Genomic DNA, 23,498 nt, shown 5'->3' on the forward strand with positions numbered 1-23,498 from the left:
TCAACTAGTGAACATTTAGCCTTTAGTTAACTAGTGAGTGATTCTGGGTGCTACTAGTTAACTAGTGCAGACAAATGTATGCCACTAGTTAACTAGTTCAGCTTTTTTTGTAACTAGTTAACATGTCAGAGCTTTTGCAGCGCACTAGTTAACTTGTAAGACTTTTAGTGTCACTAGTACGGTCAGAGGGCCACTAGTTCATCAAAAAGCTTACATGTTGGTACTTTGGTGCTATAGTGCTGCTCCTGGCATCACTAGTAAGGCTTATGTGGTAACTAGTCAGACAAAAGTGCCACTAGTTGCTTAAAAAGAGTGGCTAGTACAATGTTTTATTGAACTAGTAAAGCAGAGTGTGACCATATATCTAACAAGTGAAATCAAAGAGCCAACTAGTGTAGGCAGCTGCCGTCTGATATCAAGGCTACTCAAATGGCTTGCGATAAACAGTGATTTTAGTCTCAAGCTTAAGCTTAAAACCTAACCTTTGTACATAACATAATAGGCATCCCGTTCACTTCTAGGTTTACAAAAACAATTTTCCAAAGTTTCAAACTAAATAAATATATCTTGTTTTTTTACGTTTACCACCTGATTTTTAAACTTTTTGTTTATTTTATATTCTTAAATTCTTGACCCAACCATTCCACAAGTTAACACCTGTGAGGCTGTGACATATATACATGTATTCTTTATATTTGTCCCTATCTTTGTATTTAAAATTATCCCCTGAAATAATGTGATCCTAATTTCATCAACCTATGCATACACTTGGGAAGCAAAATACTTTTCTACATCATCTTTGCAGTTCAAAATCAATGTATGAATCATGGTATACCTGCGAAGCCTAAAAGGGATCCCATTGTTGATTTCTATTTAAAATAATTATATGAAACCGACTCAACCCTTAGAGGTAGCTTTTCACAGACTGTCATGCCCACGGACACTACAACAAGGTGAATGACATAAAATATTTTGTATTTTGAGAGAATTAAACTTGTGATTCTGAAATAAAATACCTTATGTCTTATCTGTTTATTTCAGTTATCATAATAAAATCACTAAAATGTGACAGGCATGTGTTGTTAAAATGTCTTACAGTATTATCACAACCATCACCACAAAAACGGAAAATGAAGCATTATTCATTAAAACGCTCAAAAACAGACTGTACATGTGATACAAAAAGGGATTTGCAATGTGAAGTATGAAAACGATAATTAGAAAAAAGGACAGTTTAGTTTCAGTCATACAAGTCTCACCTTAACAGACACAGAAATGTAAAATAATATAAACTGCAGAGCATTATGCCGCCTTCAGCCTCAACATTCACCCTTTGTACGACAGTTAACCCCACATGAGTTTATCGTGTCAACTCTATGAAATATAGTTATAAAGGTCATATTCATCGATCTATCAATGAGACGGGTCCAATATATATTTTTTGAATTTCTTTTTTGTTCTGATAAAAAACAAGTGAAAGACAGTTTGCTATTTACCATACAAGATTGTCAGCAGTGCGTGTTTTGACTGATGACAATGACAAATGAAGTAAACAATATTATTTACTCAACGACTCTCAATACTGCTAGTTAAGCAAATTAGACAAGCCTACATCAGTAACTTGACATCCTCAAAGCATTTAGGCCACTTTAAATGAAAACAAAGTAAATAATAAAAAAGTAGATCTGTTAACTTCCCTTATCATAAAAGTGAGCATAAAAGTAAGGTATAATAATAATATAAAATAGCCTTCAAATAAATAAGGAAATACAAACACTCACAAGGAAATTCCTAGAATTATTGTTTGATGGATTATTTAGTAACCGTTTGCCTGTAGAGTGAGTTTATGATCTTATCTACAATGTGTAATGCCTGGAAAGATATGCGTCAATCCTTAGTGAAAAATGGACACACTTTTTAAAAACTGTTTAAAACCTACATGGAAATAACACAATGATAAAAAAACGTAACATACACACTTTCAAAACACACATTTCTGCATTAATAAGATTATGTTGAAGGTAACTATACACTGTGTCTGTGCACATTAGATAGCATAATCTCCATACTGATGTGTGGCGCACTAGATAGTATGTGTTTTATACAGGATCATTTATATACAGAAATAAATAGATTCATGTGATTCCAAAACGATTAATAGATATTTTCATCAAAATACAAATCTTCTGCGGCTTTTACATATTTCCACCTCGGGGTGTTTACTGACAGAAAGGGGAAGCAGTGGGATCAAAAGTCTTGAACACATCTTTGAGTGTCCTGTCATCTGCCTCCTCCTCTGGGCCCTCCTGCTTTGGTTCCTCCTCCTTGACCTCCCCCTGCTCCTTCTTTTCCTCCGCCTCTTCTTGTGCTCCTGCTGAGCTTTGTCCTCCAGGTTTGGCCGGCCTGGGGTCAGTGTACGGGGGCCGGATGAGCCCGGCCAGGGCCTGGATGGGGAGGTTATGAACCGCAGGGGGTTTGACCAGTGAGGCAGGAGGCACTGCGGCAGGACTGGGAGGTGGAGGCTGATCTGAGGCTGCGTCTGTGCTTTTTGTCTCTTCCAAAGAGCCACTTCTTTGAGTTGGTGAAAGTGGCGGAGAAGCGTCTTTCTTGGCTGGGAGTTTCAGGATGGACGTCTTTTTGGGAGGCTCTGTCGGCTCCTTCTGGGCTGTCTCGCTTTGATTACGAGGATCGTACAGACTGATGCCCCCGAGGATAGTAGTGGGACTCTCTAGCCCCCCACCAGAGGAAGCCAGATGTGGGGCATAAGGTGGCAGCTTCTCAGCCTCTGGCTTTGCTTGGACAGTATGAGGAGTGGAGCTAACACTGGCCTTCTGTAGCCTGGGGTCCACAACTCCCCCCCCAGAGGAGGGCACCTTCTGACCCATCAGCTTCGAGTCCAGGCTAACTGTACGCTTGAGTCTGGGATCCAGAGTCTTCTGCTGACGTGGATCTATGGGTCTTTCTGGGGGGGGGTCGGGACTCTAGAGATCCGGAGGGTAATCGACTCATACGCTCTTTTAAACGTGCTGCTACCAGTCTGGGGTCAATGGCTGGAGGGCTGGAGACGGGGGGGAGGGTCAGGCAAGCTTGTTCGGTTCATCTGAGCATCTGCAATGAGGGGTGGGAGGGGCAGGTTGATTGAGTGTTCCTGTTTGGGTACCAGAGAAGGGATGAGGTCCTCAGGGGCCCATACTACGGTCTGAGCGAAGGCCGGCCTCTGGAGAAGGATGTCCACTCGGATGTGGCTGAACTGCTTTAACTGGCAGCGAGGGTCCCGCAGCAGCACCTCGGGGCCGGCATCTAGAGGGATGAGGACAGCTTTGTCCCTGGGCTCCCGCTCTCCTTCATCATCCTCATCCCCTGCAGGGGGCTTCTTAGAACCGGGGTGGCCCTGCTGCCGAAAGGAACTCGGCTCCATCGGTCGAATCTTCCTGGGGTCTCTGGAGAACCGGGGGTCTACAGCTCCGTCCGACTCCTTTTTCGTATCCGGGGGTCGCTGTCGGGGGTCTGTCTTCACACGGGGGTCACTGGGTGGGGCCCTCTCTTTAACAAGCCGAGGGTCACCCACTGGGGCAGCCTGGGGGGGCTTCGACTGAGACTGCTGCTTCTCATTCTGCTTTTTGAGACATTTGAGAATGGAGGAAACACAGCTCCCATCCTCTTCATCGCTTGAGTACCAGTTTGTAGTTTCATCTGTCAAGAAAAAGATGACATTTTGTATTTGTTTTGTTTTTACATTTCTATTTAAATGAGCGCATGTTTAGGACACTGATTTTCCCTGGGTAATACATGTCTTTTTACCTCAGTTTTCACTCAATTTCAGAAAGGGTTCTAATTTAGTTTTATTTGACCCTAATTTACTCAGCAAACCTGCTTCTTGCCCCTTACCTCTGTTTGCATTGTTATCATCCGGGCCCTCCGCTCTCTGTGGCTCATTTCCCTGTGGAAGAGACTCTTGCTGTTGTTGTGTCAGGTGTAAAAGGATGGCCTTCTGTACTGCTGGTGGCAAAGAATTCAACTGTGACTCTGCACCCATGTTCTGCTGGAGGTTCTGCATGAAGGCCAGACCAGGGTCAACTTCATTAAACGAAAAAGAGAAACCCAAATTAGCATTGTTTAGTTATGATTAAACAAAATTAATCTATTTGAGGGCCAATTGAAACACTGACCTCCCTGTGGAGCCTGGTTTCTGAAGAAGTTGCTGAAGAAATCTACTGGGTTCTGACCCATAGGTGGAAACGGGAAGAGATTCTGCAACATCTGTAGATCTGGAGGGAACGGAGGAGGCCTCTGCATGTTCATCGGAGGGTTCATATTAGGTCTGTTTACATAAAAGGGTGGGGGTTGACCAGGGGGGATCGGAGGCGGCATTGGAAAGCCGTGGGGTGGGTGCAGTCCAGGGGGGCTCTGTGGCATGGGTGGTCCAGTGGGATGACCCATAGCGACAGGAGATTCAGGAGGAGGAATAGGAGGAGCGGAGGGCCCTGAAGGCACCATGCCTGCAGTCTGTGCGTCCTCTGAGCCGCCACTGAACTGATCGCTGCCTTCACCTTGATTCTGGGAAAAGTTGGATCCACTGAAAAACAATGAGCGCAATTAAGTACAGAATAAGCTCTTTAGAGTTTGATCAGTAGATGCAAATGACATGGCTATACAATATTGAACTTGTTTTCTAAAATGACAATGAACTAGATTGGTATCCTGAGTAGTATTTGTTAATTGAGTAATGATTCCTGTATTTAAAAAAACGTACAACTTAATTTGTCATTATTATTTTTCGTAATACAGCTTAGGCCACTGTACATGTTCCATTCATATAAAAAAAGGTAGATATTGGTTTAGGGTTGGATATAAAAATTAGCAAATTCATAAAATATAGCGGATTTACAGTAAGTTACCTTAGACCAATTTTCTGTGCCAAGTCTACAGTAGGTTGAACATTGATTTCAAACAGGGAGGGGATCTTCTTCCCCGCCTGTCCCGAGGCTCCGTCTGAGGGACTGCTCTGACCAGGAGTTGGCAGCAGCCCCACCCCAGGGGGGGGCTTCGGAAGTGGAGCGATACCCTGCTTTCTCAGATCCTCCAGCTCCAGCTCGTCCTCGCGGGCGTTCTCCTCCTCAGTGTTGATTATCTGATAAATGAGTCAGAAAGCACAAATAAGACAATATTTGACCATAAGAATAAGATGGCAAAAAATGGTTGACTTTTTTTTTTTGACCTACCTTGTCAAGCAAGTCTTTGGTCACATCGTTCAAAGCATCGTGGGAGAATTTGCAGTTGTCCCCTTGATAACATTTGGCTCCAGTATGAAAGAACTTGCATGGGTATTCATGTGCAATCACAGGTTAAGGAACAGGACTAATTGAAAGGTATAATGACATTTATTTGAATAATGCACCACATTACACACTTTTTTGAAGGATATTGTGCATGTAAATGCAGTTATCTCCTTTACTGCAGTATCCTTGAAGGTAAAATTTACAAAGTTCCTTTTTCTTATCTGGTACGACGAGTTCATGTTCGAACTTACACTGTTCACCCTGTGTGAAGAAAGAAAAAGTATATTTTAGGTAGGAAAGTTATTTTATGTAATTATACTGCGGTTAATTTGATGAAATAAAAGATATTTTAGCTTTAATTGTTAAAGCTAGTCAAAGAACATTAGTGGTACTATACCTTGATGCAGCGACCCTCCAGGAAATACTTGCAGATGTTTCTCCCGTTGTGTTCGACTGTGTGCTGATTGATAAACTCTTTGCTCATAATTGGCCGTTTCTTCTGAAAAACGGAGGAATTCTTTCCTTCCTGTAACACACATACAAATCTGTAGCCTTAGTTTTGTCTTTATGCCAGACTATGTGTTAAACTGAACAGCACAGTCAAAAGTTAAAACACTGCAAAGTTGTGATGCGAGGAGTAAGTAAGATTAAAATCCAAGCATTCTTCAAGCACTTTCAAGGTTCCCAACCCAAACATTTCTAGACTCTCTAAGCTTTATCAAATGTAATTTGTTAAAATAAATTGTATTTGGAGAAATTAAGTTTACATTAACTATAGTATTAGTGTTGATCATGATTATCTCAACAGACACACATTTAGCTTATTTAGCTCCGCTACACTGTGTGTCTGTTGAGTTGAGTCAACAAATATGACTTGAATTGTTTAATTTCAATTGATGAATATCTTTGGTTTTATTACGAAGATGAAACACCAGATAAAAGTGAAAATAAAGCGTTGTTCATATACAAATCAACATCCAAGCAACTAAAAATACAGCAATTTATTGTTACGTTACTATTAAGGGGTTTACAGAGCTGTATTTGTCTTAATAATATACAATACAGATAGGTCTAGCTGAATGTTAAAGGCAGACTCACTGGGACCATGTCTTCCATGCCCTGGTCTCCTCCTCGTCCTCGTCCACGTCCTCCCCAGGGTTTGCCCTTCAGCTTCTTGTTCTTGAAGAGCATCCCACGTCCTCTCCCCGGCCCACTGCCTCGGCCCCTTCCTCTCTGCCCAACTGAGAACGATGAAAGAAGAAGTCATCAAACACAACAGCAACAAAAACAGTACATTTAGATACTACATAAATGATCTGATTTGAAAGTGTCTCATTCATACACTGCTGTTGTTTCATCCCCCTCATGCTTCCTCTCTTCATCTGGTCTTTGGATTGTCGTCCCCTTCCCCGACCCTGCGGACCTGAATCCTTTGATTGCGGGTACTCCGACATGTCATCTTCGTAATCATCCTCCTCTTCGTCATAGTCATACTTGTCATCACTGTAGTCGCTGTATTTGTCGAAATCACTGCTCTTTGGAGGCGGGGACTTCTGGGAGTTACCATGACCTCCCTTTGAATCGCGTCCATGCTGGAAAGTCAGTAGTTAAAGAGAATAAAGTCACGCAATTATACCTTTATGAATATTTAGCATCAGCATGCCAGCGGTCGTGAACTCACCTGAGAGGACTGGCCATCTGATCCCTGGGTTTTCCGGTTTTTGGGCCTTTCTGATCGGTCGTAGTCTGAGTCATAACTGTCGGAGCTGGAGCTGCTGGAAGGGGAGTGGTGCTGAGGAGAAGGGCGAGGGAACAAAGGAAAAACACATTAAGGGGAAGTTTGAATTAATTCCTTTATTGCGATAAGATTTATTAAAGCGTCTTACTTTCTGTCTGTCACGCCTCCTCCTTTTGGACCTCCTCTTCTCTTTGGTCTTCTTGTATCTTTTCCTGGAGTGCCTGTGGGTCTTCTCTTCTTTCTCTTTAACTTTCTCTTTTTCCTTCTCTTTGTCTTCATTAACCTCAGCAACCTCTTTATTTTCCTCTTCGATCCCAATTCCTTCATCATCTATTTCTCCGTCTTCCAGTTCGCCATCCTCTCTGAAATGAGGAGAAAGGTATAAGTGTAAGGGTTTATAGACGGTGTTTTGTTATTATCAGACATTATTAAATAAATAAAAAACATCATGAGCAGAACCAGAATCACCTGCTGTAATCATTTAATAAGAATATTAAATAATACTAAGCCAGCCATAATGTATTTTCCCTTTATTTGGAACAACTAAATACGATGCTAGAGATGTTCCATTACGCCCTAAGCTTTCCTGTACTAAAACATCCCATCCATAATTCAAGGCTAAGTTTTGATTTCCTGTGAGCCAGTGTGTGTTGCTATTTCATGAAAGCCAAATTTATTTCAACCTCCGGCTAAAAGAAATACACAAAAGCCTTTTGATTTCTAAAAGCAAGGTTATTTAGTTGTTATACAATGACAGCCTGAAGTCAAAGATACACTTATTATGTGTTGTGTGTAGGCAAACAAATAAAGATGAATGAATAAGGTCCATTATTACTCTTGAGTAAAAGTATGCCAAACATTTTGATGGAATTTTAAAATAAGCTATCAGGCTGGAAGGCCTGAGCACTCCTCTATGACCTCTATAAATGCATACCAATCAAGAATGTAAGTATATAATAGAGCCATAGTCTATTAATCTTATGATCAGTATGATTATTTTGGAAGAACTTTGGGTTTGCTTTCTTTTACTTTGCTTTGTGTGTGACCCAGGTGCAAACTTCACACATGTTGCTTTTAATGTCCTTTAGACACGGATGGATCGGGTACTTTTAGTTGGTAATAACTCTAGCTTGGCAGTTAAAAGCAATTTTGTATTACACCTGTTTCAAATATAAAGATATGCCTGGAACAGCTGTATATAAATCATTCCAGTGTTATTTTCATATCATGTAATGTCAGCTGATATGAAAATACAAAGCAGCGAGAAGCATGAAACCAAAACACCCTGAAATGGGAAAAATGTCCACCAACTGATCCACGTCTGTTTTCACAGACACTAGCTACCTCTTTCTCTCACACCAGTGCAGATCATTATTCAAACTTTTCACCATATCCAAAGCCATCACATTACTGTACCTAACTTCACTTTTATTCCACAGCAGAAACCTCAAGATGCAATATGAAACAATTGTTGTATATGGGGGGGAAATGTCATAAAAAGACATAGGAATATGTTTTATAATATAAATACTATGAGTAGATATTCAATGACTTTTCTAACATAAATTTAAATTCTATTTTTGCACAACATAAATCAACTCGTGTGTTTTCACTGACTTAAAAAACAACTTTTAAGGTCTTGATTTTTCACACATAAATGTACAATATCTCAATGAGAGGGGGACCCCATGTCTAACCATGTAAGAGGAAACTGAAATGCACTGAGTGATGCATGTTATGTGTAAATCAGGGACTGGCAGCCCTGGACAGCTTGTATTCCAACCATGTATCACAACATCACCTGTTCATTTTTCTTAGCTTCATAAAACAGTAAAATCCTCTGGTGAAACCTTTAGCTTGACACCATCAAACCCTAGGCCCTCTTTGTTCACATGGTCGGACAGCCCTCTGAGGACTAGAGACCAATCACAAGGACACAGGCATCAACCCTTTGTGAACCCTGCCTCAGCAGTACTGCCAGGTGCCCGCTAGAGGGAGCACAGCACTATGATGGGCGTGGCATTAACATCATAGTCATTTGCATAGTCTCCTGCAGATGGCAACAATGAAGCCATGAATTCATTCCAGCACCACAGCTACAAACACGATGAGGTCTGCTATCTTACATGGAAATGATGGTGAATGACTCTTAACAATGTGATGGGAAATCAATGTTATCTGGACAGCGTTATTCAACTGCACTAAGAGGCATGCAAAGATCTTTGAGGGGGGAAACCGTGGGCTCTAAACCCTGCAATTCATGGTTAAAAAAAAGAAAAGAAAACAGAAACACAAGCATGTCGACCCACAGCACTGAAACGCACAGATGAGCGTATTAAGAATTGCATAAGAATGTTACTCGACCTTTCATCCCCTGCAAGCTCAGAGTCTGTCATGTTTTTGTCAAGAACAGGGACTGGGGGACTGGAAACAAGGCTCACAGAAGCCATTGGAAAACGGATCTGCCTCCTTTCTCTCCGGCAGGCTACACGAGTGAATTAACTCAGTCACTCAAGGAGACGGTGTGTTGTGAGAGATGCTGGAAGATTTTCAGACTGGAAAAAACTCACGGTGTTTCATGTCTCGACAGAGACAATAAACAGACACTGTCCTCTTTCATATCAATGACGTTTTAACTCTGTGAGCACAGCTTGATACCCCGCTTTGCTAATGTCCCGTCGGTTGACAGCTGCCATGGTGAAATAGAGGATACGGAGGGAGAAACAGACAGAAATGTAACCATGTTCGTTGATTTCAGCATCTTCATAGGCTTTCTCAACAGGGACATCATCTCAAAATGGCTTCTGAGGTCTGCAGCACATTCCTAGATCATGTATTCCTCCATGTATATATATAGTCCTATCTGGATCTATCTAACCTGGTTACAGCCGATCCTTGTCAGCTATTGGTCAGGCATCGCCTGGGTAAAAAGAACAGCGATTCTTATTGGTTCAAATCAACGCCAGTCAATTTCAACATCTGCAAAATGAAGTGTTTACGACGTCCATTGTCAATGTTTTATTAACGTGTATTGCGCAGTTATAATGACCCGAGTATAGGGTGTTTTTAAAGACAAAAACAGCTGAAGCCATTTATCTTTATTCCTACCTACACATTTATTTCCTTGTTTATTGTTTATTGACTGACGCGCGCGAATGAGGTCGACTTCACGCGCACGTGCAGTTCCTGTTATCGATCACCAGGTGTAGCTCTGACTCTACAGAGCAAACCCTAAAATAAGAGCTTGTACAATGGTAACATCAAACCAATAAACATTGTCTACGTCCGGTAGTTAGTTACATTTTCAGTCAATGGTCTCTCTCACAGTGAGTGTTAGTATATTGGCCTATAGCCTACAGTCTAAAAAACACGGATATAGTTAACTGTTTGTCCTGTTTTAGATAGAGAATAGGTCATTTTAGATGTGTCTAACCGTCTTTGTCACTCAGAGCGACTGCTGACGTCGTGTTATTCATCATAATATTGCAATGAATATATTATTCGGAAGACATCCTGTCATGTGAGTTTGTATGAAAAATGTAGGCTAACTATTATTGATTTGATACCCTTTGTGGCCAAGTAAACAAACAATTAAGGTCATAGGCTATCCCACTTGAGCTATAGCCTTCAGCCAACTCTACAGTGTCATTGACAGCAACAGAGAGATGTAAGGAGAAAATCGCACAATGTTTGGGAGTATCTCGGTGGGAGGGATTCCTTCTGCAGGCGTGCAGAGCTCAGAGGCTGAACTGTTCCAGAGCGCAGATAAAGAGAAGGGAGCGCATCTCTGTGTCAGACACCTGATGAGCATCCCCCAAACTCTGGAAAGCAGCCGGGGACAGAACCTCCCGAGAGATCACTGTTTTGGGGATTTTATCGAAGCTCTATCAAGTTTGGAAAACACCAGCAAAGGAGTATTACTTTTATAAAAATAGGCTACAGTGATAAACTGGACTTTCAGAGATGGCACTCTCTTTTCGACGCAGGTGTTTGCTTTTGCTGTGTTTGACAGCTATCCAGGGTGGCCATGCTTCCGTTCAGGTAAGAGTTACTTTAGTGACAACTCTTTGTCCAAGAAGATCTGTCGTCAGGTCAAAGTTGCTCAATAAAGTAGGCTATGTTATCAAATCTTACAATCTGAGGTAGCCACATTTGGGAAATATGTATTTGAGGATCACCTTAATATCTTAATCCTATTCATCTATAACAAGTGACACCAACCACAATTTGTTGTGTGTGTTGTACTGTCTTACACTTTATCCAGCTGTTATTGTGATTATGCGAGATTTTAAGATTTACAATGTTGGTCACATGTGTTCCATTGGAGAAATGACTGGATCTGCTTTTCCAAAAAACTTCCTTTGTAGTATCCAGATGTGAGTTCTCTCATGTCCTGTCAGCTGGGGGCATTTCCCTTTTTGCCTGAGGCAGGTAAAAAGACAAAGCCTTGTCTATTCTGCACAGGTTCAACGCTGTGCAAACTGAATTGTAATGTAATGAAGTTGTTATTGTCGAAGGTCCTCCAATTACCGGTGCAGGAATTTAAGGTATGCTGCACAGAGAAATTGCTCCAATGAGCATGTGATTAATAAACCCTCCTGAAAGGATTAGAGGCACTTTCTCTGAGGAACTGTGTAATGGCTTGACAAGCTTTCTCGCTCAAGTAACTGCTAATGGCACCAATGCTATTTTGAGTCTGCCCATTATTCAACATTATCCAATGAACATGTGTCTTCCCACCATGCAAAATATACAGAGGAACAGAATTTTGGACTTAAGTCCCACTGACATCTGCCAGACAGCTTTGGTCCAGCTGTGTCTGCCACTACAGTTGTGATAGCAAGTGGAAAGGGCTGAGGGAGAGCAGAAGAGAGATGGTGAGCTTAGATGATCTCACATATGAGTGCAATTAGGTTTAATGGAAAAAAAGTGGAATGCAAATGTAATTTTATTTAAAAGAATCCCTGGTCAAATAAATGTGTTATATGCATTTTAATATCATTGTAAACTCTTTGTAACCCTAACCACCTTGTGTACACTGATACGGTGGATTTCAATTGCATCATACTCGACAGCTGCACATTAATGTTCACCCATAGCTCATGTTTTATATTCTAAAATCATTAAACTGATGGGACCTTTATTCATGCGCTTTATGTTGTTAGAAAGTCATTGAATTTTGAAATGTTTTGTTAATATAGTATTTTTAAAATAACTTCTGGTCATAGTGCTCATTCTCTGTCCGCAGACATGCATGGATAAGCACCAGGTGGTCGGGGTGCTCCGTCAGATGGAGAAGTTTCTGAAAGGCCAGGAGATGAGATTCACCGAGGGCCTCAGGATCATGAAGTCAAAGCTGGCGACACTTCAGAACTCGGTCTCCAAGTTACCTCAAGCGGACCAGACAGCCGGTGAGACCCTAATCACCCTCGTTATCATAATCATCATCATTTTTTATCTTTGAAGGCTTTTTTCTAAGCAGATAGTTTGACTTCTCAAAGTAGGACGCATGCACAACCATTACACTGAAGCAGCTAAACATCAAGCCATAATTTCCCATTGAAAGTAAAAAACACTGTACATAAAACAGATGATTTCAATCTGTTAGATCCGCCATTTTACAATAAAGTAGGTAACAAGGTAGAAATAGTTAAATATATCATTCTTGAACATTTGTCATATGGCTTAGTTAAATCAATACAAATAATGAGTGTTTTTGTATTCACAGAAGTAAAAAAAGAATGCTTGATGACTGTATCTTTTTACATATCGTTTACCATTCTCTGCTTGTTTGACATAAATAATCATTTGAGAAATGTGTGTTGGAAAAGGAGGATGCCCTTCAATAATGGTGTTCTCTATGGAGTGCTCAACCCAAAATCTAATAATAATATTTCAAACAATGTGAAAACATACCAGATTTCCAAGTCAAGGAGGAAAAACAACTAACATTTCACAGAGTGATGATGGCCAAATAAATAATTGAAATGTGAGTGTTTTGTCCTCCTTGACTTGGAAATCTGGGATATGCTAACTTCTTACATTTTTTTGGAATATGTTCTAGGCAGGAATACTTTGATTTATTTGATAGGTAAAGAATGCCATTCGGATATAACTTTATGGTTAGTTACTGTATGACATTTATTTGGTAAGACATCATTAAAACACATTCCATGCGTATGCTGTAAAATCACAATATCTGGTGATAGGCATACAACTAGATTTTTTGGAAGTTAAGTACTTGGTCCTTTTACGGAATATGTTATGAATTTATCTTCTCAGACAGAGTTCACTGATCGAGCAGTCATTTCATTTCATTTGCAATCCATGCTGTATAAAGTTTCACATGCATTATGACTGAGGTTTTGTTCAGTAATTCAGTGATTGATTACTCACTCAAAGGCAACAGAAGATGTATAAGTATCACATTTAAAACATTATGGGAACATTCAATCGTTTGAAGTTAACATGGCTTCTTATGGGATTATATATTCATCCAACAGTGCAAGGTCATCTCAGTTACATATTTTTGGGCACTTGACAGGGGAAGTGGATTTGTGGAATTGTGTTGTTTGGCAACAGACACTGAGGCCAATTTGTTAGTGATGGACCAGTTCAGTCCATAACTCTGGAGAGTACTTGGCCAGACAGGAGGAAGCTGATATTTTACATTTACACTAATAAAGGCTCAACAAAATAAAAACACAAATGAGAAAATATGGCACTATCCATTTTATTTGCTCTGATCAGGAATAGAATCCCAAATCCTCATTTAAATTAAATACATTTTTGATTGAGATAAAGTTACAAATAGGAATCGGTAAAATAATATTGATTCTAATAAGGCTGAAACATACACATATTTGTTTGTTATTGAGTCATCTGCAGATTGTTTTTCACTGATAAATCTTTTTGGAAATCGCAGAAAACAGTGAAAAATGTTAGTCCCTGTTCCTCAAATTCCAAGATGATGGCTTTAAATGTCTTGTGCTTTCAGTCCAAAACCCAAACATATTTTAATATCCTTCACTAGAGGAAAGAGAATTACCCTTTTTCCTGCCATTATTTAGGAAAATGTACTTTAAAGATTCATCTCTGAAACTCTAAATTTGATTACGATGTGGTACAAATAACGTGTTGGCAGCCTTCCCCTTCTTAATTCAGTACTTGTCAACATTTGTTGTGAGCCTTTTTTCCACTGCATATTTTTCCTTATATCAAAGACATATCTCACACATTTATCTTATACAGCTGTGACAAAATGCTCAAACCTTAACACACAGATTTGTCAGGAAAAGACACAAGGGGCTTACATCCCCCTGCAAACACAAGCTGGACATAATGGAGGTTTGGCCATGCAAGATTGGCCTATTACACAGTTTCTAAACTTTACTGACAGTTGTTTTCTCTTGAGGTTAAAGGAATAGGAAACATACATTGGGATAAAGCATAAATCCTACAATGTTACGTAATGTACTTATGTTCCATATTATGCAAGCCTTACATTTTCCAGAGCATGCAAAATAGCATAACATTTGGCTGCTGGTGAAATTCTGACTCGTAAAAATGGCCGTTGCTGTGCTGGTGGACTCTGAATGAGGCATTTTAATCGTCCTCTCCCATGAAGGCTGTGAAGTTCCCAGCGACACGTGTAGCCTATATCCCCAGGCAGGGAATGCCAGAGGATGTTCGGGAAGCTTACTCCACATGTGACCGGCCTTCCTCTTGTGCTCTCTTTCTCTCTCCCACAGCTCCAACCACCTGCCCCTCTCTGGAAGCCCCTGCTCACGGAACAAAGTTCGGCTCAAAGTACTTTGTCGGACATGAGGTCCACTTCACTTGTTCCCAGGGATACCGTCTTGTTGGCTCTGCTACGCGGGCCTGTCGGGATAACGGCACCTGGACGGGGATCAGTGCTCTCTGTAAAGGTGAGCAAGACCCAGGAATTCCTCGCATATTACCCTGCCTTATTCTCCTTTTCCCCTGGTTTCTTTAAGCAAAATAGCATGTTTTCCTTAGACAAATACACATGAGAAAAACAGAGAAGGAAACAAAGTGCCCCCAGCCCACACACAGCATGTATGGTAACAATGTCTTCCCAGTTCAAATAAAAAAAAGTAAGGTGTGAAGTTCTAATGTATAAATTATATAATTTATGATTTCCATACTACTTCCCTAGCAAAGGGGGTAGGAAGCCCCCATATGTTTTCATATTTTGCTGGTTTCCCATATCACTATATAAGATCTTTTCATTATGATAATGGTATGGTTATTAATCTAACCATTGCCTCTGTGAATAAGGAAGTTCATGTTTCCAGTTTTTTTTTAATACACTTTTTCCCAGCTATGCTCAAATCCACCATGTGTGAGAGCAGTCTTACATTTGATTCCTACAAGGAATGCAGTCTCACTTCGGTATATTTTCAGAAGCTTTTCACCCCAACAAGTTTCTTCACATACACACAAACACAAAATGTTTTTGGGCCACAACCAGCAATGTCTGTGCATTATTCAAAGTGGGGCAGAAACCCCCACAATAGATTAGGACAACCTTTTCTCCGCAGTGTCTGAATGCCAGGCTGAAAGACACATCAGCCCAAAAGCCAAACTGAGCTCCTCACACACACACACACACACACACACACACACACACACACACACACACACACACACACACACACACACACACACACACACACACACACACACACACACACACACACACACACACACACACACACACACACACACCACACACACACACACACACACACACACACACACACACACAGAGATAACAGGCAAAGAAAAGAGCCATTCTTTAGAGTGGCTGGAGCTCCTCGGTGAACTGAATGAAGACCTCGTTAAAATGGCATTAAATGTCTCCGAACACAGAAAAACACCTGTACTGCATTCCACTGTGGGGTGCCTTTCACTCCAGGTCTCTGCTCCTCATGAACAGCAGTGTTGGGGCTACTGTAAGATAAACCCTACCTCTCTTGCTCATGTTTCCCCCCGCTCTTTGACAGCGTTTATGCCCATACCATGGTCTGATAGCACAGAAGTATGCCAAGCATGCTATTGATAGCCTGTGCTGGTGGCATTCTTCCAGAAATTCCAAGTGGCGCACTCAGTTGAACATGTGCATACGTTTATTGACCTTCATGGTTAAAACAACACGAGAAGGCTCGACTCTGCACAGTATTATCCCTGTTCGTGTTTTTCAGCCCCGCATGATGGATCTAAATTTAGTCATGCTTAAGAAAGCAGTATTGACCGAGTGTGAAAACTTTAAAGTTAGGAAGAATGTAAAAAAATCTAGCAGAGTGAAGTGGGTCTTTTCATGTTATGGACATGTGGTGGCCCCTGAGGGAACCAAATACACATTAAAGGGATTGGTTGTCATCCAGTATACTGTGGCCTCAGAGAGCAGAGGCTGCTTCATCATTTGAACATCTGCACAACACCACTGAGTACAGAAACAAAGATCATAAGATGTGCTGTCGTTCCTACCTTTCCTACCTTCTGTTAATGTCAATACTTTTTGGACTACAGGTTTATCATCCACTGGGCTTAGATGATTAATTAAACAATAGGCCACAGATAAGACTCTACATTGGTTGGTTAATGAGTGATCTATACTTTATACATATAAATGTCCTGTGTGTTTTTAGTAGTTATAAGTATTTTACCCAGCTTCTCGCCATACCCAACATTTCTGTACTCCCTTTTACAAAAGCTTTAAACCAATTTGTTGGTTGTTAAGCAGCAGTGACTCGGGTATAACTCATGACACTGGTATGCACTCATCTTTAATATTTACAGTTGTGATTGAGTAGTTTTACCAGCAGGTAGCATGATTGCTGCACAGGAAGGTTCGCTGAGTTAATATTGTGTGCTCTTTATCTTAAAAGTGTTGCATAGATTATATCCTGCAAAAAAGACATTGAAGACATATACATATATATTATTGTTAAGTCTGCCAGGTGCGTGTTAATGGATCTGATCGATGGTTACCCATTCATTTTTTTATGACGGTCATTTTGTCATACAAAATAATAGATATCATTGTTTAACTGTTCTTTTATGATTTGTATATTTAGTTTACTCTATTAATAACCCTCCTGTTGTGTTCCGGTCAAATCTGACCGATTTACTACTTTCATCACTCATAACTTTTGTGTTTTACATTTGGTTGCATCGAAGCTTTATGATATCCTCCAGTAGACATTTGAACATATACAATTGCTGATAAAAAATGACCACCATAAGAAATAATCCATCAGATCAGATCCATCACACTCACCAGACCCTCCCATTTGACATTCCTGCCCTCCCCCAATAAACACGTTTTTTTTATTATTTATAAAAATAAAAAATAAAACGATTTAAAATGTTTTTATTATAAATAAACTGAACTTTAATGCTACGATGTATTTGATGTCAGATAGTAATATAAGAGTAATAAATGAGAAACAGGTATGAAATACTACATGACAGTAAAACAAGAATACAGTTTGAAAGGGTAATTAGTAAAATATCCATAAAGAAATAGAAAATCTGTTTACAGTTGTGTTTCATCTGGGTGTTGAGAGATGTATCCATAGATCTCTTAATGTTGCTCTCAAAGTGCACCAGATTGATGCTTTTAACTTCAATATTAAAAAAAAAATCTTCCCGGGGGAGCATGCGCCCGGGCCCCCCTAGAGGAGGTGAGGTCCACCCCCCACTTAAACAAAAATAGCACTTTACCCTTCCTATAAGCCGTGAGCTGATTATCGAGCCTTCATTGTAACAGTCGCGGGTGTACTGTCTGTGTATGTGCTGTGGGGAGTGTTGCAGTAGAACATTCCACTGTAGCGTCGGTACATTAATGGGAAACCCTACATGTTTGAGCAACCGCTATGAAACGTCAAGCTACCCCACAGCACCCCCAAAAGAAAATCTCTGTTCTGGTGCCGGGTCTGACACACACACACACACACACACACACACACACACACACACACACACACACACACACACACACACACACACACACACACACACACACACACACACACACACACACACACACACACACACACACACACCAATTTGATGCGTCTCCCGCTCTTATGTGCCCATCCCCCCACGTGAACCACACCTGGCTAGACTAAACAATGTATCATATATAATGTTATTTTTGCCTTGCTCTCATTTTACTGGGCAGCACAATGAGTAGGCGACCGATTTGGCTGTTATCTGTCTGAGAGATTATTCTTTGTGAATTTACTGCAGTTTTTCATGTATAGCAGTAGTCTGATACATTGTTTACTGTTTGAAAGGGTGTTAAATAAAATGTGGTGATGATTCAGGTTTTTTTTGTTAATATAAGAGCATTTAAAATAGGACTGGTCAAATTTGACCGGGAACACCAAAGTAAGGGGGGGGGGGGAAACGAACACAACAGGAGGTTTAATGAGTGTGAATGAATATGTATGAAACATGAGTAGAATTGCTATAAACCTTTACAACATTTTTTATGGGAAGTTATTGAGAATGCTGTATTTCACAGCTGTTGGTTTTGCAGAAAGAAAACCCCTCAAATCTAAAAAACAAGGCATTCATAACTTTATTCTCGTGTGTGATGAGTAAAACAGACTATAACCAACCAATTGCAACTTTGCAAAAGGCACTTTAATAGTCATCCCCATTAGATGTTCCACAAATGGAACACATTAAAGGGCTTCACTGACTTACTGTGCCCATAATGACAGTACCAGTCTCTCATTCTTAAGTATCAGCTATCAAACTGGGTGGACACTGATTGCCACTTCATGGATGGAAGGTAGAAAGGAAAGGCTTACACGGCTTCTTTATGTGTTTCTTTTTTCTTTTACTTTCCGGACGTAATCTTACCCTTTTGCTGTTTGTAGCCAACCATTATGTTTAATTTTTCAAAAAACTACGTTATTTAAAAACATGTATAAACTAAGTCTTCTTTATGTTGTCATGGTTGACAGAAGCTGACTGATTTACCACTTTAGAAAGGCCTTAAAGACTATTTTATGAACTGTGAAATCAATATAAAAGGAAGCATCAAATCTGCAAATTAATATGTTTTTATCTTTTCAGCTGAGGAAGTTCTGTCTGAGAAGGAACTCCAAAATTGCAACTGTTGTGCCTTTGCTCTGTTTGCATCAATTTGATGGAAAGGTTCAGAAGAAGCTGAGCACAGAGATAATTTTTTCTTCACAGATATAAGTGAGTGCGAAAGTAATCCCTGCCAAAATGGAGGTACCTGCGTGGAAGGTGTTAACCAATACAAATGCATCTGCGCCCAGAACTGGAGTGGCTCTCACTGTCAGCACCAAACACAGACAGGTCGGTAACAATGTGTTCATCTCCAGATCATGTTTTAGCACAGGTATTCAACTTCCCTATTTCCCTCCTAATGCAGCACCACCTGAGTGGAGCGTCATGAACGATCCAGCATTCAGCCGGAGACCTCGCTGCGCCCAAGTGAACCAAGCCCAACACTGCAGCTGTGATGCAGGCTTCCACATGAGTGGCACCTCTGACAACAGTATCTGTCAGGGTGAGCCGTAATTACTTAATTGATCCCTGGAGGGAAATTCTCTTTTCGCAACTCCTCCTCACAGGGAAGCAAGGTCAGCTAAAGAGCAGTTCCCCCGAGCTGGTGCCCTGCTAAACAACACCTCAGCAGGGCACATAGCAGGCCAGTAGGCATTTTACTGCCGAAAAGATACTCCACTACTGATTAATACGGCTACAAATGAGAGTAATCTGTGGAGCCAGTCTGTGACAAACAAAATAATCCTCTCGGGTGTTCACAAGCTGATTAGCATCAATTTAGGTCACAGTTCAGTTTGCTTTTAAGATGTAATTGGTTGAGTAAGAGTTTGAAATGCAGCTGCCTGAAATGTGTTTATGTCCAATACGCTCTGAGGGCAAAACAAAGGGACCTAAATACTGACGACAACATGAGAAACAAAGTGTGTTGTAAACTGTAGAATGTATGAGGTATATCATCATTTAAACCTTAAAGGTGATGCATTTTTATGTTATGCATTTCTTTGTCTGTTTCCTGACAGATGTAAACGAATGTGAAGTGTACCGGTTGGACCAAGGAGGGAAGCTGTGCGTCCACGAGTGTGTGAATGTCCCGGGCTCGTACCGCTGCTCCTGCCCCAGCGGCTACAAGTTGCTTGCAGACAGGCGGAGCTGTGAGGGTGAGTGACAAGAGGGAACAGAGGACAAAGGCTCATTCACAGAGCGCTGGCTGCAGATCTGCATGGGTATGTAGCTCCAGAGAGGAATACCTGTGTCTTAGAGAGACGAGGAGCTGCAGAGCTTTGAGTTCCTGCAGAGGAGAAGTGTCTGTTGGCCCAAAAACCCCGTTAACACTTTCATTTGCACCCCTGAAGCTCGCAAAGCTTGCCAGTGGAATAAATGACCTCACCGTTTCCCAGAAGAAAGGCATCTTTAGGACATGAGGCGTTTGGGGGAGACTAAACTAAAAAAACAAATAAACAATCGTAGCACAGCACCCCTCAGCTCAGACTGTGGTAACCAGGAAGCAGAGCGTCAGTCTGGCAAGCCTCTCTCCCCGCTTCTCCTTCTTACACGGCTCTGCTGTTTTTTCTTCCAGATGTGGACGAGTGTTTAAGCCAGCAGCACAACTGTAGCCGAGGGACAACTTGTATCAACATGGGGGGAGGCTTTCAGTGTGTCAACCCAGAGTGTTCCCGTTCTCATGGCAACATCAGCTACGTCAAGACATCTCCCTTGTAAGTGGATACACCTGTGTTTCTTTGTCATTTTTTATACAAGGGAAAAGCTATATCAAAAAATCTTCCATGTGTGAGCAGAAAATTGTCACCAAGTTTAAATGTACCTTTTGCGTAGTAAATTAGATGCTGTCAGAAACGTATGGGCTCCTGGAGGACATTTTGACCCCATTTTGGGATCTTTGTTGTGTTCAGGGTCATGGTCAGTGATCCATGACAGTGAAGTTGAGATACATGTATCAACGCACACAGCCTCAGAGTTCTCCAGATGAACCATGAAAAGGGAAATTCATGTTTTAGACAACTTGGGACTTAGTTTTGGCCGTCATTGATATTGGAAGAAATAACATAAAGCTCACCATGGTAACCTCTGAGTTCTGGCAATGCAGCCATTTCACTGCCAAGTTAACCTTTTTTTCCTGAGAGAAATTGAGGGCTGCCTATAAAACCATCACTAAAACAGTTTTGAACATTCATCACAGTTTACAAACCTACTTCCTTTTTTGCGATTTGCCTTAGTTGTGCTGTTACAGTATTTGCATGCAGTGAAATCTCATTTTCAGATTTACTATCAAAAACTGTGCTTTAGATATTAGAGCTAATCTAATTTACTACTCATGGTCTGACTTTGTTGTAGTGATGCCTCTAGACTTAATTCCAGTAATAAATTATATCAATAAAACACAAGAGTTATAGCCCTACCACAGTGAAGTAAATCATTTCTGACAGCCCAACTTCCCTAGATACCATTTTTTCCCTCTTAATACCCATGTACAATGTCTGTGTCCTGGCCAAATGTTAGGAGACATTACAACATCCCTCTTCCTATTTGCCAATCATCAGCAAGCTGCCTCATTTAAGAGCATGAAACAAAACTCTGTCTGCTTCTACTGAACCATCAACGTGGTGAAACACCGCTCCACTGCTAGTCAAAGGAATGGATAAATGGGACACAACAAGGGGAGAAGGCAACATGGAGTAAGACAGTAGCTGTGTCCCCATTTCAACATAATAATGTTTTGCAGGTTTTTTAAGAGTTTGAAAGTACTGCCCTAAAGAAAAAAATCACAGCCTGCTAAGATCTATGATGACTTCAGGGCACATGAGCTCATATGTACTGTATGTAGGTGTGTCACTCTTCTCCAGTCTCAAAGAAACCGCTATAAACACTTTCCCACAGGGATGGATTAATTATATAATCGTTTTCTCAGTGTCAAAATGTGCATGACAACCGGCAAACACACAGAGAGTAGAACATGTGTACCACTTTGTCCTGTAATGCCCCCTGCTTACTGGCTGTGTTTCTGTCCTGCAGTCAGTGTGAGAGAAACCCCTGCCCCATGGACAGCCGCTCCTGCCACCTGGCTCCTAAGACCGTGTCCTTCCACTACCTGTCTCTGAGCTCCAACCTGCAGACTCCTGCAACTCTTTTCCGTATGGCGACCGCCTCCGCCCCAGGTCGCACCGGGCCCGACAGCTTGCGTTTCGGCATAGTGGGCGGAAACTCCAGAGGTATCTTTGCCATGCAGCGTTCAGACCGGCAGACCGGGGAGTTGATCCTGGTCCAGCAGCTGCGGGGGCCGCAGGAGATCAGCATAGACGTGGACATGTCTGAGTACAGCGACCGCACCTTTCAGGCCAAGCATGTAGCTAAGGTTAACATTCTGGTTTCACCTTACAACTTCTGAGAGAGAGCTGGAGATGGAGGAAGATGAGACGTCGAGGTGAAGAAGAACACGGAGCAGTGTAATGGGAACTGAGTTTCCTGGTACTTTATCCCCTATCAGTAATTCAATTGTCTGAGTAGCCAGTTGCAGGACAACACTTGTTCAGTGGCCAAATACCACAATAGTGAGAGTGGCAGGTACGGAGGCCCATGTGGTTATGACTTAACAACAGGTGAAAGAGGCGTTGCCAATGTAATCTTTCTACGTTCATTTTTCTATGTTTGACTTTTTTCCAATACTCACCAGGCAACAAGAGGCTGAAATGCACCACTACCCTACATTTGGTAAAATTACCTTTGTGTCTTATCAGTTTAAAACACATATGATTGTTTCTTATGTTTGGAGTTTATGGATACATTTTAAACTCTCTCTAGAATACTTCATTGTTTTAAGTCCAATTTGGAACACGTTTTGCAGATCAGACTCTTGTGGCCAGCACTTACAACACTTTCACCTGCCAACACTTATTTCACGTGTTGCACAGACGAAAAACACTGTAAAAACTCGAAACCTTACCAAGTATATTGGTCTTATTTCTAGTCATATAATCTCTGTATGTGTTTTTACACCTGATATAAGACATAATAACTTAAAGGTGGGGTAGGTAATTTTGGAGAAACCAGCTCGAGTGGCTAGAATTTGAAAATACGCAACCGGAAAAAAATCTGCCACTTCCTTACAGAGCCCCTCCTCCAACACACACGAACGCGCACATGACCAATGAGGGCACGAGATAAATTTGTGCACAGATGGAAGGCTGACAGGCAGGTAGGCCATCCAGTTATTTTAGCCGAGCCGGCTAAAATGATTGGTCGTGCTTTTACAGTACTACGGCTTCCATAGATGACATTTTTGTATGGATTTTTTGTCAAAGCACTTAAGATATTCATTGCTATCAGGATGTTAAGAGCATTCCATGGAATATAACAAAAAGTGTATCTCGAGCCGGTTTCTCAAAATT

The 23,498-nt window shown here is 41.1% G+C and overlaps 2 protein-coding genes across 2 annotated transcripts; one reads left to right on the forward strand and one right to left on the reverse strand.

The window, feature by feature from the left end:
* Positions 1 to 1,013: 1,013 nt before the first annotated feature.
* On the reverse strand, positions 1,014 to 9,875 carry LOC117542188 (zinc finger CCCH domain-containing protein 6). The gene is given in 14 exon segments (XM_034209675.1): positions 1,014 to 2,972; positions 2,974 to 3,072; positions 3,074 to 3,693; positions 3,889 to 4,077; positions 4,170 to 4,576; positions 4,899 to 5,131; positions 5,223 to 5,332; positions 5,426 to 5,540; positions 5,677 to 5,805; positions 6,378 to 6,520; positions 6,622 to 6,871; positions 6,961 to 7,071; positions 7,166 to 7,379; positions 9,382 to 9,875. Coding segments are annotated over 14 exon segments (3,459 nt in total). The 5' UTR covers positions 9,468 to 9,875; the 3' UTR covers positions 1,014 to 2,219.
* Positions 9,876 to 10,651: 776 nt separating this feature from the next.
* Positions 10,652 to 23,244, forward strand: LOC117542189 (fibulin-7). Its single transcript, XM_034209676.1, has 8 exons — positions 10,652 to 11,058; positions 12,266 to 12,428; positions 14,769 to 14,945; positions 19,258 to 19,383; positions 19,460 to 19,597; positions 20,115 to 20,252; positions 20,672 to 20,810; positions 22,126 to 23,244. The coding sequence occupies exons 1-8, from the start codon at positions 10,981 to 10,983 to the stop codon at positions 22,496 to 22,498; spliced, it is 1,332 nt and encodes a 443-aa protein (XP_034065567.1). The 5' UTR covers positions 10,652 to 10,980; the 3' UTR covers positions 22,499 to 23,244.
* Positions 23,245 to 23,498: the final 254 nt, after the last annotated feature.

The sequence above is a fragment of the Gymnodraco acuticeps genome, unplaced genomic scaffold (assembly GCF_902827175.1).
Source record: "Gymnodraco acuticeps unplaced genomic scaffold, fGymAcu1.1, whole genome shotgun sequence".
Classification (NCBI taxonomy): domain Eukaryota; kingdom Metazoa; phylum Chordata; class Actinopteri; order Perciformes; family Bathydraconidae; genus Gymnodraco; species Gymnodraco acuticeps.